Source organism: Oncorhynchus keta, chromosome 4 (assembly GCF_023373465.1).
Source record: "Oncorhynchus keta strain PuntledgeMale-10-30-2019 chromosome 4, Oket_V2, whole genome shotgun sequence".
Taxonomy (NCBI): Eukaryota; Metazoa; Chordata; class Actinopteri; order Salmoniformes; family Salmonidae; genus Oncorhynchus; species Oncorhynchus keta.
Window position 1 is genome coordinate 83,865,872 of NC_068424.1, and position 15,138 is coordinate 83,881,009.

Here is a 15,138-nt window from a genome sequence, read left to right on the forward strand (position 1 = left end):
TGTGGTTTTATCCTGCATCAATAGTGTGGTTTTACACTGCATCAATAGTGTGGTTTTATCCTGCATCAATAGTGTGGTTTTATCCTGCATCAATAGTGTGGTTTTATTCTGCATCAATAGTGTGGTTTTATCCTGCATCAATAGTGTGGTTTTATCTTGCATCAATAGTGTGGTTTTATCTTGCATCAATAGTGTTGGTTTTATCCTGCATCAATAGTGTGGTTTTATCTTGCATCAATAGTGTGGTTTTATCCTGCATCAATAGTGTGGTTTTATCCTGCATCAATAGTGTGGTTTTATCCTGCATCAATAGTGTGGTTTTATCCTGCATCAATAGTGTGGTTTTATCCTGCATCAATAGTGTGGTTTTATCCTGCATCAATAGTGTGTTTTTATCCTGCATCAATAGTGTGGTTTTATTCTGCATCAATAGTGTGGTTTTATCCTGCATCAATAGTGTGGTTTTATTCTGCATCAATAGTGTGGTTTTATCCTGCATCAATAGTGTGGTTTTATCCTGCATCAATAGTGTGGTTTTATCTTGCATCAATAGTGTGGTTTTATCCTGCATCAATAGTGTGGTTTTATCCTGCATCAATAGTGTGGTTTTATCCTGCATCAATAGTGTGGTTTCATCCTGCATCAATAGTGTGGTTTTATCCTGCATCAATAGTGTGGTTTTATCTTGCATCAATAGTGTGGTTTTATCCTGCATCAATAGTGTTGGTTTTACCCTGCATCAATAGTGTGGTTTCATCCTGCATCAATAGTGTGGTTTTATCCTGCATCAATAGTGTGGTTTTATCCTGCATCAATAGTGTGGTTTTATCCTGCATCAATAGTGTGGTTTTACACTGCGGATCCACTCCCTCCCTTTCCTCTCTCCTGTCGTGTCTCTCCACTAGAGGTGTGCCGACAGGGCCATATTCGTATTTATAATCCTATACTTTGCCAGTTGATAGTCGGATCGTATGATACTCGTGATCGGGGGGGACGGAGACAGAAGCGTTTTAATATGCCTAAATAAATAGATGTTGTCAAAATCTCTCCCTGCACGTGCTCACTGCAAAACATTTGCAGATTAGTGTGCGGAGGGGTGTCTCTTTCTCTCCTGTCACTCAGTCAGAATGCTCAACAGCATTTCATATTTTCCCCTACCCTTGGTCCCTCCTGTTAGATATTATGCACATTGACAGCTTGATATCAAACGTCCTCACCATGTGATTTATAAGAGTAGCAGGCAGAAGCAATCTAAATGATCAGACCAAAAACATGCCATTAAAAGGGATTGGGTGAAATTATGAAGCGAGTGGATGGAGAAATTCAATTTCACTCTATCCAATCAGAACAGCAGGATCAACGGTACAGCCAGCCCTTCTATTTACAGACAGGCAAACTAGCCAGTTGAGTTATTTAGACCACGTAGAACCTCACACATGACTGATTGACATGAGAAAGATGCATGCTGGCGCTGGCACTGGTTTTGTCTCGGCACACCTCTACTCTCAGCCCTCCCCCTCCCTCTCCTCTCCTCTCCTCTCCTCTCCTCTCCTCTCCTCTCCTCTCCTCTCCTCTCCCTCTCCTCTCCTCTCCTCATTCTCCTCTCTCTCCCCTCATTCTCCTCTCCTCTCCTCTCCTCTCCTCTCCTCTCCTCTCCTCTCCTCTCCTCTACTCTATTCTACTCTCCTCTCCTCTCCTCTCCCTCCATTTCCTCTCCTCTCCTCTCCTCTCCTCTCCTCTCCTCTCCTCTCCTCTCCTCATTCTTCTCTCTCTCCTCTCCTCATTCTCCTCTTCTCTCCTCACCTCTCCTCTCCTCTCCTCTCCTCTCCTCCCCTCATCTCTCCTCTCCTCTCCTCTCCTCTCCTCTCCTCTCCTCTCCTCTCCTCTCCTCTCCTCTCCTCTACTCTGTTCTATTCTATTCTATTCTACTCTCCTCTCCTCTCCTCTCCCTCCATTTCCTCTCCCTCTCCTCTCCTCTCCTCTCCTCCCTCTCCCTCTCCTCTCCTCTCCTCTCCTCTCCTCTCCTTTCCCTCTCCTCTCCTCTCCCTCCATTTCCTCTCCTCTCCCTCTCCTCTCCTCTCCTCTCCCTCTCTCTCCTCTCCTCCTCTCCCCTCCTTTCCCTCTCCTCTCCTCTCCTCCATAGTTTTGCTCCTGACCTCTTTTGTGTTTTTCTTTCGCTGATCGTAATTTTTTTTGCACATAATGTTTCCTCCATTGTTTCCTATGACCAAAAATAGCTTCTGCAGATCAGAACAGCGACCCCGGACCACTTCCTAATCCCCGAACCACGCCCTAATCCCCGGACCACGCCCTAATCCCCGAACCACGCCCTAATCCCCGGACCACGCCTTAATCCCCGAACCACGCCCTAATCCCCAGACCACACCCTAATCCCCGGACCACGCCCTAATCCCCAGACCACGCCCCTAATCCCCGGACCACCCCTAATCCCCAGACCACGCCCTAATCCCCGGACCACCCCCTAATCCCCAGACCACGCCCTAATCCCCGACACTTGGAAGAGAAAGAGATGGTGAAATAGAGGCTGACGTGCTGGAGCCCTGATGAAACTACAGAGGGGAGTAAATAAACCCCCTCTACCCTCTGTTCTTTTGGATAATGTACAGTCACTGGAGAATAAACTGGACGAGCTCCGCTGAAGACTATCCTATCAACGGGACCTGAAGAACTGGAATATCCTAGCAATGAGCTGTGTTCTGCCATAAGCAAACAAAAAATACTCATGCAAAGGAGGCACTCCTAGTGGCCAGTGATTTTAATGCAGAAAAACTGAAATCCGTCTCACAGAATATCTACAAGCATGTCAACTGTGCAACCAGAGGCAAAAACAACTCTAGATCACCTTTACTCCACACGTGATGCATTCCATTTGGCAAATCGGACATAACTCCATCCTCCTGATTCCTGCTTGCATACAAAACCTCAAACAGGAAGTACCAGTGACACGCTCAATACAGAAGTGGTCCGATGAAGTGGTTGCTAAGCTACGGGACTATTTTGCTAGCACAGACTGGAATATGTTCCGGGATTCATCTGATGGCATTGAGGAGTTGAGGAGACCACATTAACCAAGTTACAGGTTTCATTAATAAGTGAATCGATGATGTCATCCCCAAAGTGACCGCAAGTACATATCCAAATCAAATCAAATCAAATCATCCCAACCAGAAGCCATGGATTACAGGCAACATGCCCCAGGACTACCTGACATGATGACTCCTTGCTGTCCCCAGTCCACCTGTCCGTGCTGCTGCTCCAGTTTCAACTGTTCTGCCTTATTATTATTCGACCATGCTGGTCATTTATGAACATTTGAACATCTTGGCCATGTTCTGTTATAATCTCCACCCGGCACAGCCAGAAGAGGACTGGCCACCCCACATAGGCTGGTTCCTCTCTGGGTTTCTTCCTAGGTTTTGGCCTTTCTAGGAGTTTTTCCAAGCCACCGTGCTTCTACACCTGCATTGCTTGCTGTTTGGGGTTTTAGGCTGGGTTTCTGTACAGCACTTTGAGATATCAGCTGATGCACGAAGGGCTATATAAATACATTTGATTTGATTTGATTTTGAACATCTGAACTGAGCTAAAGGCTAGAGCTGTCGCTTTCAAGGAGCAGGACACTAATCACTAATACCCCATAATGACATCACAATACCCCATAATGGCATCATAATACCCCATAATGACATCACAATACCCCATAATGACATCACAATACCCCATAATGACATCACAATACCCCATAATGACATCACAATACTCCATATTGACAAAGCAAAAACAATTTTTGTTGAATTTTTGCAAAGGTATATTTAAAAGTTGAAAAAATGAAATATCACATTTCCATAAGTACTCAGAGCCTTTACTCAGTACTTTGTTGAAGCACCTTTTGGCAGCGATTACAGCCCAGAGTTTTTGCACACCATTCACTTGAAGAAGAAAAGGAGAGCCGCACACTCCAGGAGCTCAGATGCAATAATTGAATAACCGAAATCGAGTGGATCAATTCCAAAAAGTGGGCCGCAAAGTCGAGTTTTTGCACCTGGTGTTTTTTTATTGCTCTGAGATTCGTACTCTGAGTTCCTAGATCGTGAGATTATAATTTTCTTTATCAGGTGTTCTACTCTGCTAAGCCAGGTTTCATCAGACCAGAGGATCTGGTTTCTAATGGTCTGAGAGTCCTTTAGGTGTCTTTTGGCAAACTCCAAGCGGGCTGTCATGTGCCTTTTACTGAGGAGTGGCTTCTGTCTGGCCACTCTACCATAAAGGCCTGATTGGTGGAGTGCTGCAGAGATGGTTGTCTTTCTGGAAGGTTCTCCCATATCCACAGAGGAACGCTAGAGCCCTGTCAGAGTGACCATAGTGTTCTTGGTCACCTCCCTGACCAAGGCCCTTCTCCCCCGTTTGCTCAGTTTGGCCAGGCGGCCATCTTTAGGAAGAGTCTTGGTGTTTCCAAACTTCTTTCATTTAAGAATAATGGAGGCCGCTGTGTTCTTCATTCGATGCTGCAGACGTGTTTTGGTACCCTCCCCAGATCTATGCCTCAACACAATGCTGTCTCACAGCTCTACAGACAATTACTTTGATCTCATGCCTTAGTTTTGATCTGACATACACTGTCAACTTTGTGTCCTTCAATAGACCTTTCCAAATCATGTCCAATCATTTGAAAATACCACAGGTGGACTTCAATCAACGGGATGCACCTGAGCTCAATTTCATAGCAAAGGGTCTGAATACTCATGTAAATAAGGTATTTCTGTTTTTATTTTTAATACGTTTGCAAAATACACTCTCCTCTTTCCCCTCTCCACTCCTCTCCTCCACTCTCTCCTCTCTTCTCCTTCCCCCTCCCATACTCTCCCCTCTCTTCTCCTTCCCCCTCCTCTCACCTCCTCTCTCCCCTCTCCTCCTCTCTTCTCCCCCTCCTCTCCTCCTCTCCCCTCCTCTCCTCCTCTCTTCTCCTCTCTCCTCCTCTTCTCCTCTCTCCTCCTCTCTTCTCCTCTCCCCTCCTCTCCTACTCTCTTCTCCTCTCTCCTCCTCTCCTTCTCTCTTATCCTCTCCCTCCTCTCCTCCTCTCTTCTCCTATGCCCTCCTCTCCTCCTCTATTCTCCTCTCCCCTCCTCTCCTCTTATTTCCCTGTCTCCCCTGGCCCCAGAGTGCATTAGCCACTCAGTCTCCTGTTCCTGTTCCTGTGGTAACCCACAGCCTCTCTATGGAATTGTCATTTTTACAGGTTGATTTAACACTAAGTCCTGCTGTTTGGTAATCTCGATATCACACAGCTCTATCAGTCGTTACACAGCGAGGCATTTCTTTAGCAGATACATTAACCACTCAGAACACATATTGGCTCTTCCCAAACGCCTCCATATTCCCTATATAGTGCACCACTTTTGACGAGGGCCCATAGGGGTGATCATTTAAGTTGGGTGCGCTCGCTCGCACGAACACACACACACACACACACACACACACACACACACACACACACACACACACACACACACACACACACACACACACACACACACACACACACACACACACACACACACACACACACACACACACATTTCAGGCAGGATGTATAATCAGCCTTTAATAGACATGATGTGGGGTTCTAAAGGTGTGTGGATGAAACAACACCTCTGTGGGGTTCTAAAGGTGTGTGGATGAAACATCACCTCTGTGGGGTTCTAAAGGTGTGTGGATGAAACAACACCTCTGTGGGGTTCTAAAGGTGTGTGGATGAAACAACACCTCTGTGGGGTTCTAAAGGTGTGTGGATGAAACATCACCTCTGTGGGGTTCTAAAGGTGTGTGGATGAAACAACACCTCTGTGGGGTTCTAAAGGTGTGTGGATTAAACATCACCTCTGTGGGGTTCTAAAGGTGTGTGTGTATCTAGGTTCCTTACCTTGAAGACATCTTGTGTATCATCCATGCAGTAGACTCTGATGTTATACTCTAGGGTAGAGCAGTATGTGTCAGAGAAGAGCACCAGACGGAGACGCTTAGCTGCGGACATGTTTAGAGATTCTCCCACCAGAGAGAAACGACCCAACTGCTCGAGAACACTCTGCACGTCTCTGCCTCCAACTGACAGTAATACGGCTCCGAGATCAACTCCTCCCCCATCATCAAGACGTCCTGGGGATAGAGAGAGAGGGATGTGGGGTTAGGGGCAGGGTATGTGGGGTCGTGGGGTCATCGGCAGGCTGTGTGTGGTAGTGGGGTCAGGGTGCATGTGTGGACAGTGATAGAACTTTAACAATCAACTAAATAATTCAGACCACATGAAAGAGGACTCTAGTTTCCTGGCAACAAAACTGCTTCTGGAGAGAAAGAAGAACTAAGATGAGAGAAAGGAGAGATGTAACATCGAGTAAATATTGGATTAAAGAGATTTAGAGAGAGAGGGAGAGACAAGAGAAATGTGAAGAGAGTTGTCTGCTCCACCTGCCGAAACAGCTCAACTGACAGGACACGCTATAGCTCAACAGACAGGACACGCTACAGCTCAACAGACAGGACACGCTACAGCTCAACAGACTGACAGGACACGCTACAGCTCAACAGACTGGACACGCTACAGCTCAACAGAATGACAGGACACGCTACAGCTCAACTGACTGACAGGACACGCTACAGCTCAACAGACTGACAGGACACGCTACAGCTCAACAGACAGGACACGCTACAGCTCAACAGACAGACAGGACACGCTACAGCTCAACAGACAGGACACGCTACAGCTCAACAGACAGGACACGCTACAGCTCAACAGACTGACAGGACACGCTACAGCTCAACAGACTGACAGGACACGCTACAGCTCAACAGACTGACAGGACACGCTACAGCTCAACAGACAGGACACGCTACAGCTCAACAGACTGACAGGACACGCTACAGCTCAACAGACTGACAGGACACGCTACAGCTCAACAGACAGGACACGCTACAGCTCAACAGACAGGACACGCTACAGCTCAACAGACTGACAGGACACGCTACAGCTCAACTGACTGACAGGACACGCTACAGCTCAACAGACAGGACACGCTACAGCTCAACAGACAGGACACGCTACAGCTCAACAGACTGACAGGACACGCTACAGCTCAACTGACTGACAGGACATGCTACAGCTCAACAGACTGACAGTGAAGAGGTGACTCCGGGATACTGGCCTTCTCGGCAGAGTTCCTCAGTCCAGTGTCTGTGTTCTTTTGCCAATCTTAATCTTTTCTTTTCATTGGCCATTCTGAGATGTGGCTTTTTCTTTGCAAATCTGCCTAGAAGGACAGCATCCCGGAGTTTCCTCTTCACTGTTGACATTGAGACTGGTGTTTTGCTGATACTATTTAATGAAGCTGCCAGTTGAAGACTTGTGAGGCGTCTGTTTCTCAAACTAGACACTAATGTACTTGTCCTCTTGCTCAGTTGTGCACCGGGGTCTCCCACTCATCTTTCTATTCTGGTTAGAGCCAGTTTGTGTTGTTCTGTGAAGGGAGTAGTACAGTCGTGGCCAAAAGTTTTGAGAATGACACAAATATTAATTTTCACAAAGTTTGCTGCTTCAGTATCTTTAGATATTTTTGTCAGATGTTACTATGGAATACTGAAGTATAATTACAAGCATTTCATAAGTGTCAAAGGCTTTTATTGATAATTACATTGATGATGCAAAGAGTCAATATTTGCCGTGTTGACCCTTCTTTGTCAAGACCTTTGCAATCCGCCCTGGCATGCTGTCAATTAACTTCTGGGCCACATCCTGACTGATGGCAGCCAATTCTTGCATAATCAGTGCTTGTAGTTTGTCAGAATTTGTGGGTTTTTGTTTGAGGATTGACCACAAGTTCTCAATGGGATTAAGGTCTCTGGATTTTCCTGGCCATGGACCCAAAATATCAATGTTTTGTTCCCTGAGTCACTTAGTTATCACTTTTGCCTTATGGCAAGGTGGTCCATCATGCGGGAAAAGGCATTGTTCATCACCAAACTGTTCCTGGATGGTTGGGAGAAGTTGCTCTCAGAGGATGTGTTTGTACCATTCTTTATTCATGGCTGTGTTCTTAGGAAACATTGTGAGTGAGCCCACTCCCTTGACTGAGAAGCAACCCACACATGAATGGTCTCAGGATGCTTTACTGTTGGCATGACACAGGACTGATGGTAGCGCTCACCTTGTCTTCTCAGGACAAGCTTTTTACGGATGCCCCAAACAATCGGAAAGGGGATTCATCAGAGAGCCCAGTCCTCAGCAGTCCAATCCCTGTACCTTTTACAGAATATCAGTCTGTCCCTGATGTTTTTCCTGGAGAGAAGTGTCTTCTTTGCTGCCCTTCTTGACACCAGGCTATCCTCCAAAGTCTTTGCCTCACTGTGCGTGCAGATGCACTCACACCTGCCTGCTGCCATTCCTGAACAAGCTCTGTACTGGTGGTGCCCCGATCCTGCAGCTGAATCAACTTTAGGAGACAGTCCTGGCTCTTGCTGGACTTTCTTGGGCGCCCTGAAGCCTTCTTCACAACAATTGAACCACTCTCCTTGATGTTCTTGATGATCAGATAAATGGTTGATTTAGGTGCAATCTTACTGGCAGCAATATCCTTGCCTGTGAAGCCCTTTTTGTGCAAAGCAATGATGACGGCATGTGTTTCCTTGCAGGTAACCATGGTTGACAGAGGAAGAACAATGATTACAAGCACCACACTCCTTTTGAAGCTTCCTGTCTGTTATTCGAACTCAATCAGCATGACAGAGTGATCTCCAGCCTTGTCCTCGTAAACACTCACACCTGTGTTAACGAGAGAATCACTAACATGTTGTCAGTTGGTCCTTTTGTGGCAGAGCTGAAATGCAGTGGAAACGTTTTTATGGATTAGGTTCATTTGCATGGCAAAGAGGTACTTTGCAATTAATTGCAATTTATCTGATCACTCTTCATAACATTCATAACATTGCCATCATACTAACGGAGGCAGCAGACTTTGTGTCATTTTCCAAATTTTTGGCCACGACTGTACACGTCGTTGTACGAGATCTTCAGTTTCTTGACAATTTCTCACATGGAATAGCCTTCATTTCTCAGAACAAGTATAGACTGACGAGTTTCAGAGGAAAGTTCTTTGTTTCTGGCCATTTTGAGCTTGTAATCGAACCTACAAATGCTGATGCTCCAGATACTCAACGAGTCAAAAGAAGGACAGTTTTATTGCTTCATTTAATCAGGACAACAGTTTTCAGCTGTGCTAACATAATTGAAAAATAGTTTTCTATTGATCAATTCGCCTTTTAAAATGATAAACTTGAATAAGCTAACACAACATGCCATTGGAACACAGGAGTGATGGTTGCTGATAATGGACCTCTGTATGTCTATGTAGATATTCCATTAAACAATCTGCCGTTTCCAGCTACAATAGTAATTTACAACATTAACAATGTCTACACTGTATTTCTGATCAATTTGATGTAAAAATGTATTTTTCTTTCAAAAACAAGGACATTTCTAAGTGACCCCAAACTTTTGAACGGTAGTGTCTATATATAAAGTACCAGTCAAACATTTGGACACACCTACTATTTCAAGGGTTTTTCTTTATTTTTACTATTTTCTACACTGTAGAATAATAGTGATGATGTTAAAACTATGAAATAACACACACACACACACATATATATATATATATATATATATATATATATATATATATATATATATATATATATATATATATATATACACACAATCATTTCGTAACCAAAAAAATCTATGAAAATAGATTTGAGATTCTTCAAAAGTACCCACCCTTTGCCTTGAGGGCACAACATGAATGGGTGGCCACAGCACTCAAAGGAGTGATTGAAAAAGCTTCTTCTACTTTCCTCAACTTGCAAGTATTTTTCTCCACTCTGCTACCAACGATAATACTTTCACCCTGCCACCATACAGGGGTAAACACAACTATTTCCTGTGACTGTGCCTCAAAACCAAATGTCTACCTGGCCACCCTGGACCAGCCTTTATGATCAGGTCCACCTCTACAAGGCAGCAGTGCCCACCTTCGCCCGGACTCTAAAGGACACGCCCTCAGCCGAAGCCCCGACAACTCACACAGTAGCAACAGATCAACCAGCAAGACACTCTAACCTACATCCAGACCACAGCACCACCACCCAATCAATAACCCTCAAACCAACCATGCACACACTTCATATAGGCCACCTCGGATCAGACCTATGCCTAGGCCTCAACATGGAAGTCACACATCCGCCCAGGCCGTGAGCAGACAAACAGGCCCAACCCCCACTCTTACACTCGCCCAAGCCAATGGCAAGTACCAGATGCTCAGCAGGCTCTGCTGACACTTACTGGTCTGAGGCCAAACCACACGACTAACAACATTGGACACTTTATGGAACACAAAGCCTTCACTATATCATCCTGGAATATCCCAGGTCTGAGGTCATCTGCCTTTGGCCTAAAGAGCAGGAACCTGGACTTCAACAAAGATATTTGAAATACAGACATTGTCATCCTGCAAGAAACCTGGTATAGAGGAGACAGACCCACTGGTTGCCCTCTAGGTTACAGAGAGCTGGTAGTCCCACCCACCACACTACCAGATGGGTGGTATAGAGGAGATGGACCCACTGGTTGCCCTCTAGGTTACAGAGAGCTGGTAGTCCCATCCACCACACTACCAGGTGGGTGGTATAGAGGAGACAGACCCACTGGTTGTCCTCTAGGTTACAGAGAGCTGGTAGTCCCATCCACCACCCTACCAGGTGGGTGGTATAGAGGAGATGGACCCACTGGTTGCCCTCTAGGTTACAGAGAGCTGGTAGTCCCATCCACCACCCTACCAGGTGGGTGGTATAGAGGAGACGGACCCACTGGTTGTCCTCTAGGTTACAGAGAGCTGGTAGTCCCATCCACCACACTACCAGGTGGGTGGTATAGAGGAGACGGACCCACTGGTTGCCCTCTAGGTTACAGAGAGCTGGTAGTCCCATCCACCAAACTACCAGGTGGGTGGTATAGAGGAGATGGACCCACTGGTTGTCCTCTAGGTTACAGAGAGCTGGTAGTCCCATCCACCACACTACCAGGTGGGTGGTATAGAGGAGATGGACCCACTGGTTGTCCTCTAGGTTACAGAGAGCTGGTAGTCCCATCCACCACACTACCAGGTGGGTGGTATAGAGGAGATGGACCCACTGGTTGTCCTCTAGGTTACAGAGAGCTGGTAGTCCCATCCACCAAACTACCAGGTGGGTGGTATAGAGGAGACGGACCCACTGGTTGCCCTCTAGGTTACAGAGAGCTGGTAGTCCCATCCACCACACTACCAGGTGGGTGGTATAGAGGAGATGGACCCACTGGTTGTCCTCTAGGTTACAGAGAGCTGGTAGTCCCATCCACCACCCTACCAGGTGGGTGGTATAGAGGAGACGGACCCACTGGTTGTCCTCTAGGTTACAGAGAGCTGGTAGTCCCATCCACCACCCTACCAGGTGGGTGGTATAGAGGAGATGGACCCACTGGTTGCCCTCTAGGTTACAGAGAGCTGGTAGTCCCATCCACCACACTACCAGGTGGGGGTATAGAGGAGATGGACCCACTGGTTGTCCTCTAGGTTACAGAGAGTTGGTAGTCCCATCCACCAAACTACCAGGTGGGTGGTATAGAGGAGACGGACCCACTGGTTGCCCTCTAGGTTACAGAGAGCTGGTAGTCCCATCCACCACACTACCAGGTGGGTGGTATAGAGGAGACGGACCCACTGGTTGCCCTCTAGGTTACAGAGAGCTGGTAGTCCCGTCCACCAAACTGCCAGGTGTGAAAAAGGAAAGAGACTCAGGGGGTTTGCTAATTTGGTATAGAGCAGACCTAACTCACTCCATTTAATTAATAAAAACAGGAACATTTTCACATTTGGCTAGAAATTCTAAAGGAAATTATCTCAACAGAGAAAAATGTCCTCCTGTGTGCTACGCACTAGAATCCCCATACTTTAATGAAGACAGCTTCTTCATCCTAGAGGGGGAAATCAATCATTTCCAGGCTCAGGGACATGTACTAGTCTGTGGTGACATAAATGCCAGAACTGGACAATAATCTAACACCCTCAAACACCTACCTAGAGGTGACAACATTCCCTCCCCCATATGCCGCTCTACACACAACTACGACAACATAACCAACAAAAATGGGTCACAACTCCTGCAGCTCTGTCGCACGCTGGGTATGTACATAGTCAATGGTAGGCTTCGAGGGGACTCCTATGGTAGTTATACCTATAGCTCATCTATTGGCAGTAGTACTGTAGACTACTTTATCACTGACCTCAACCCAGAGTCTCTCAGAGGGTTCAGTCAGCCCACGACACCCCTATCAGATCACTGTAAAATCACAGTCTACTTGAACAGAGCAATATTCAATAATGAGGCATCAAAGCCAAAGGAACTGAATAATATTAGGAAATGCTATAGATGGGTATATAACAAAGTATTGAGATAAACTTTTGTTATTGACCAAATACTTATTTTCCACCATAATTTGCAAATAAATTCATTTAAAATCCTACAATGTGATTTTCTGGATTTTTTTTCTCATTTTGTCTGTCATAGTTGAAGTGTACCTATGATGCAAATTTACAGGCCTCTCTCATCTTTTTAAGGGGGAGAACTTGCACCATTGGTGGCTGAACTAAATACTTTTTTCCCCCACTGTACATGATCAAATACACATTTTATAATCAACTATTAAAGACCACCAGAACGCACTGGATTCTCCAATTACATCGAATTAACTACCGTACAAAATACAAAACCTCCAACCTAAAAAGGCCTGTGGTGTTGATGGTATCCTAAATTAAATTATTAAATATAAAAGACCACAAATTCCAATTGGCTTAATACTTAAACTCTTTAACTTCATGCGTAGCTCTGGCATCTTCCACAATATTTTGGAACCAAGGACTGATCACCGTAATCCACAAAGGTTGAGACAAATTTGACCACAATAATCTGTATTATCGTTAACAGCAAACTTGTACCTTTCCTCAGTGAAAACAATGTATTGAGCAAATGTCAAATTGGCTTTTTACAAAATTATCGTACGACAGACCACGTATTCACCCTGCACACCTTTCCACCCTGCACACCTTTCCTCCACTATACAAATTGATGGAAAGGGGTATATTATTGGGGGAACAACATTTGACATTATAAAATGCATGTACACAAACAGCAAGTGTGGGGTTAAAATTGGCAAAAAACAAACACATTTCTTTCCACAGGGCTGTGGGGTGAGACAGGGATGTATCTTGAGCCCCACACTCTTCAACATATATTTCAACGAATTGGCGAGGGCACTACAAACAGTCTGCAGCACTCGGCCTCACCCTTACTAGAATCTGAAGTCAAATGTCTACTGTTTGCTGATGATCTGGTGCTTCTGTCACCAACCAAGGAGGGGCTACAGCAGCACCTAGATCTTCTGCACAGATTCTGTCAGACCTGGGCCCTGACAGTAAATCTCAGTAAGACCAAAATAATGGTGTTCCAAAAAAAGGTCCAGTCACCATGGCAACACAAATACAAATTCCATCTAGACACCGTTGCCCTAGAGCACACAAAAAACTATATATACCTCGGCCTAAACATCATTGCCGAGTACCCATACTATCAGTATTAATCCCTCTCTTTCTGTCTGAGTACCCATACTATCAGTATTAATCCCTCTCTTCCTGTCTGAGTACCCATACTATCAGTATTAATCCCTCTCTTCCTGTCTGAGTACCCATACTATCAGTATTAATCCCTCTCTTTCTGTCTGAGTACCCATACTATCAGTATTAATCCCTCTCTTCCTGTCTGAGTACCCATACTATCAGTATTAATCCCTCTCTTCCTGTCTGAGTACCCATACTATCAGTATTAATCCCTCTCTTTCTGTCTGAGTACCCATACTATCAGTATTAATCCCTCTCTTTCTGTCTGAGTACCCATACTATCAGTATTAATCCCTCTCTTCCTGTCTGAGTACCCATACTATCAGTATTAATCCCTCTCTTTCTGTCTGAGTACCCATACTATCAGTATTAATCCCTCTCTTTCTGTCTGAGTACCCATACTATCAGTATTAATCCCTCTCTTCCTGTCTGAGTACCCATACTATCAGTATTAATCCCTCTCTTTCTGTCTGAGTACCCATACTATCAGTATTAATCCCTCTCTTTCTGTCTGAGTACCCATACTATCAGTATTAATCCCTCTCTTCCTGTCTGAGTACCCATACTATCAGTATTAATCCCTCTCTTCCTGTCTGAGTACCCATACTATCAGTATTAATCCCTCTCTTTCTGTCTGAGTACCCATACTATCAGTATTAATCCCTCTCTTTCTGTCTGAGTACCCATACTATCAGTATTAATCCCTCTTTTCCTGTCTGAGTACCCATACTATCAGTATTAATCCCTCTCTTCCTGTCTGAGTACCCATACTATCAGTATTAATCCCTCTCTTCCTGTCTGAGTACCCATACTATCAATATTAATCCCTCTCTTCCTGTCTGAGTACCCATACTATCAGTATTAATCCCTCTCTTCCTGTCTGAGTACCCATACTATCAGTATTAATCCCTCTCTTCCTGTCTGAGTACCCATACTATCAGTATTAATCCCTCTCTTCCTGTCTGAGTACCCATACTATCAGTATTAATCCCTCTCTTCCTGTCTGAGTACCCATACTATCAATATTAATCCCTCTCTTTCTGTCTGTCTGTCTGTCTGTCTGTCTGTCTGTCTGTCTGTCTGTCTGTCTGTCTGTCTGTCTGTCTGTCTGTCTGTCTGTCTGTCTGTCTGTCTGTCTGTCTGTCTGTCTGTCTGTCTGTCTGTCTGTCTGTCTGTCTGTCTGTTCAATTTCAATTTCAATGTTGTCATGGGAAACACATGTTAACGTTGTCACGGGAAACACATGTTAACGTTGTCACGGGAAACACATGTTAACGTTGTCATGGGAAACACATGTTAACGTTGTCATGGGAAACACATGTTAACGTTGTCATGGGAAACACATGTTAACGTTGCCATGGGA

At 45.2% G+C, this 15,138-nt stretch overlaps 1 protein-coding gene across 1 annotated transcript in view; it reads right to left on the reverse strand.

Annotated features, from left to right (window-relative positions):
* Positions 1-15,138, reverse strand: part of unc5a (unc-5 netrin receptor A) — a 641,788-nt gene that overhangs the window by 77,194 nt on the left and 549,456 nt on the right. Inside the window, 2 exon segments of the mRNA XM_052518001.1 lie at positions 5,942-6,096; positions 6,099-6,174. Coding sequence (XP_052373961.1) covers positions 5,942-6,096; positions 6,099-6,174 — 231 coding nt within the window.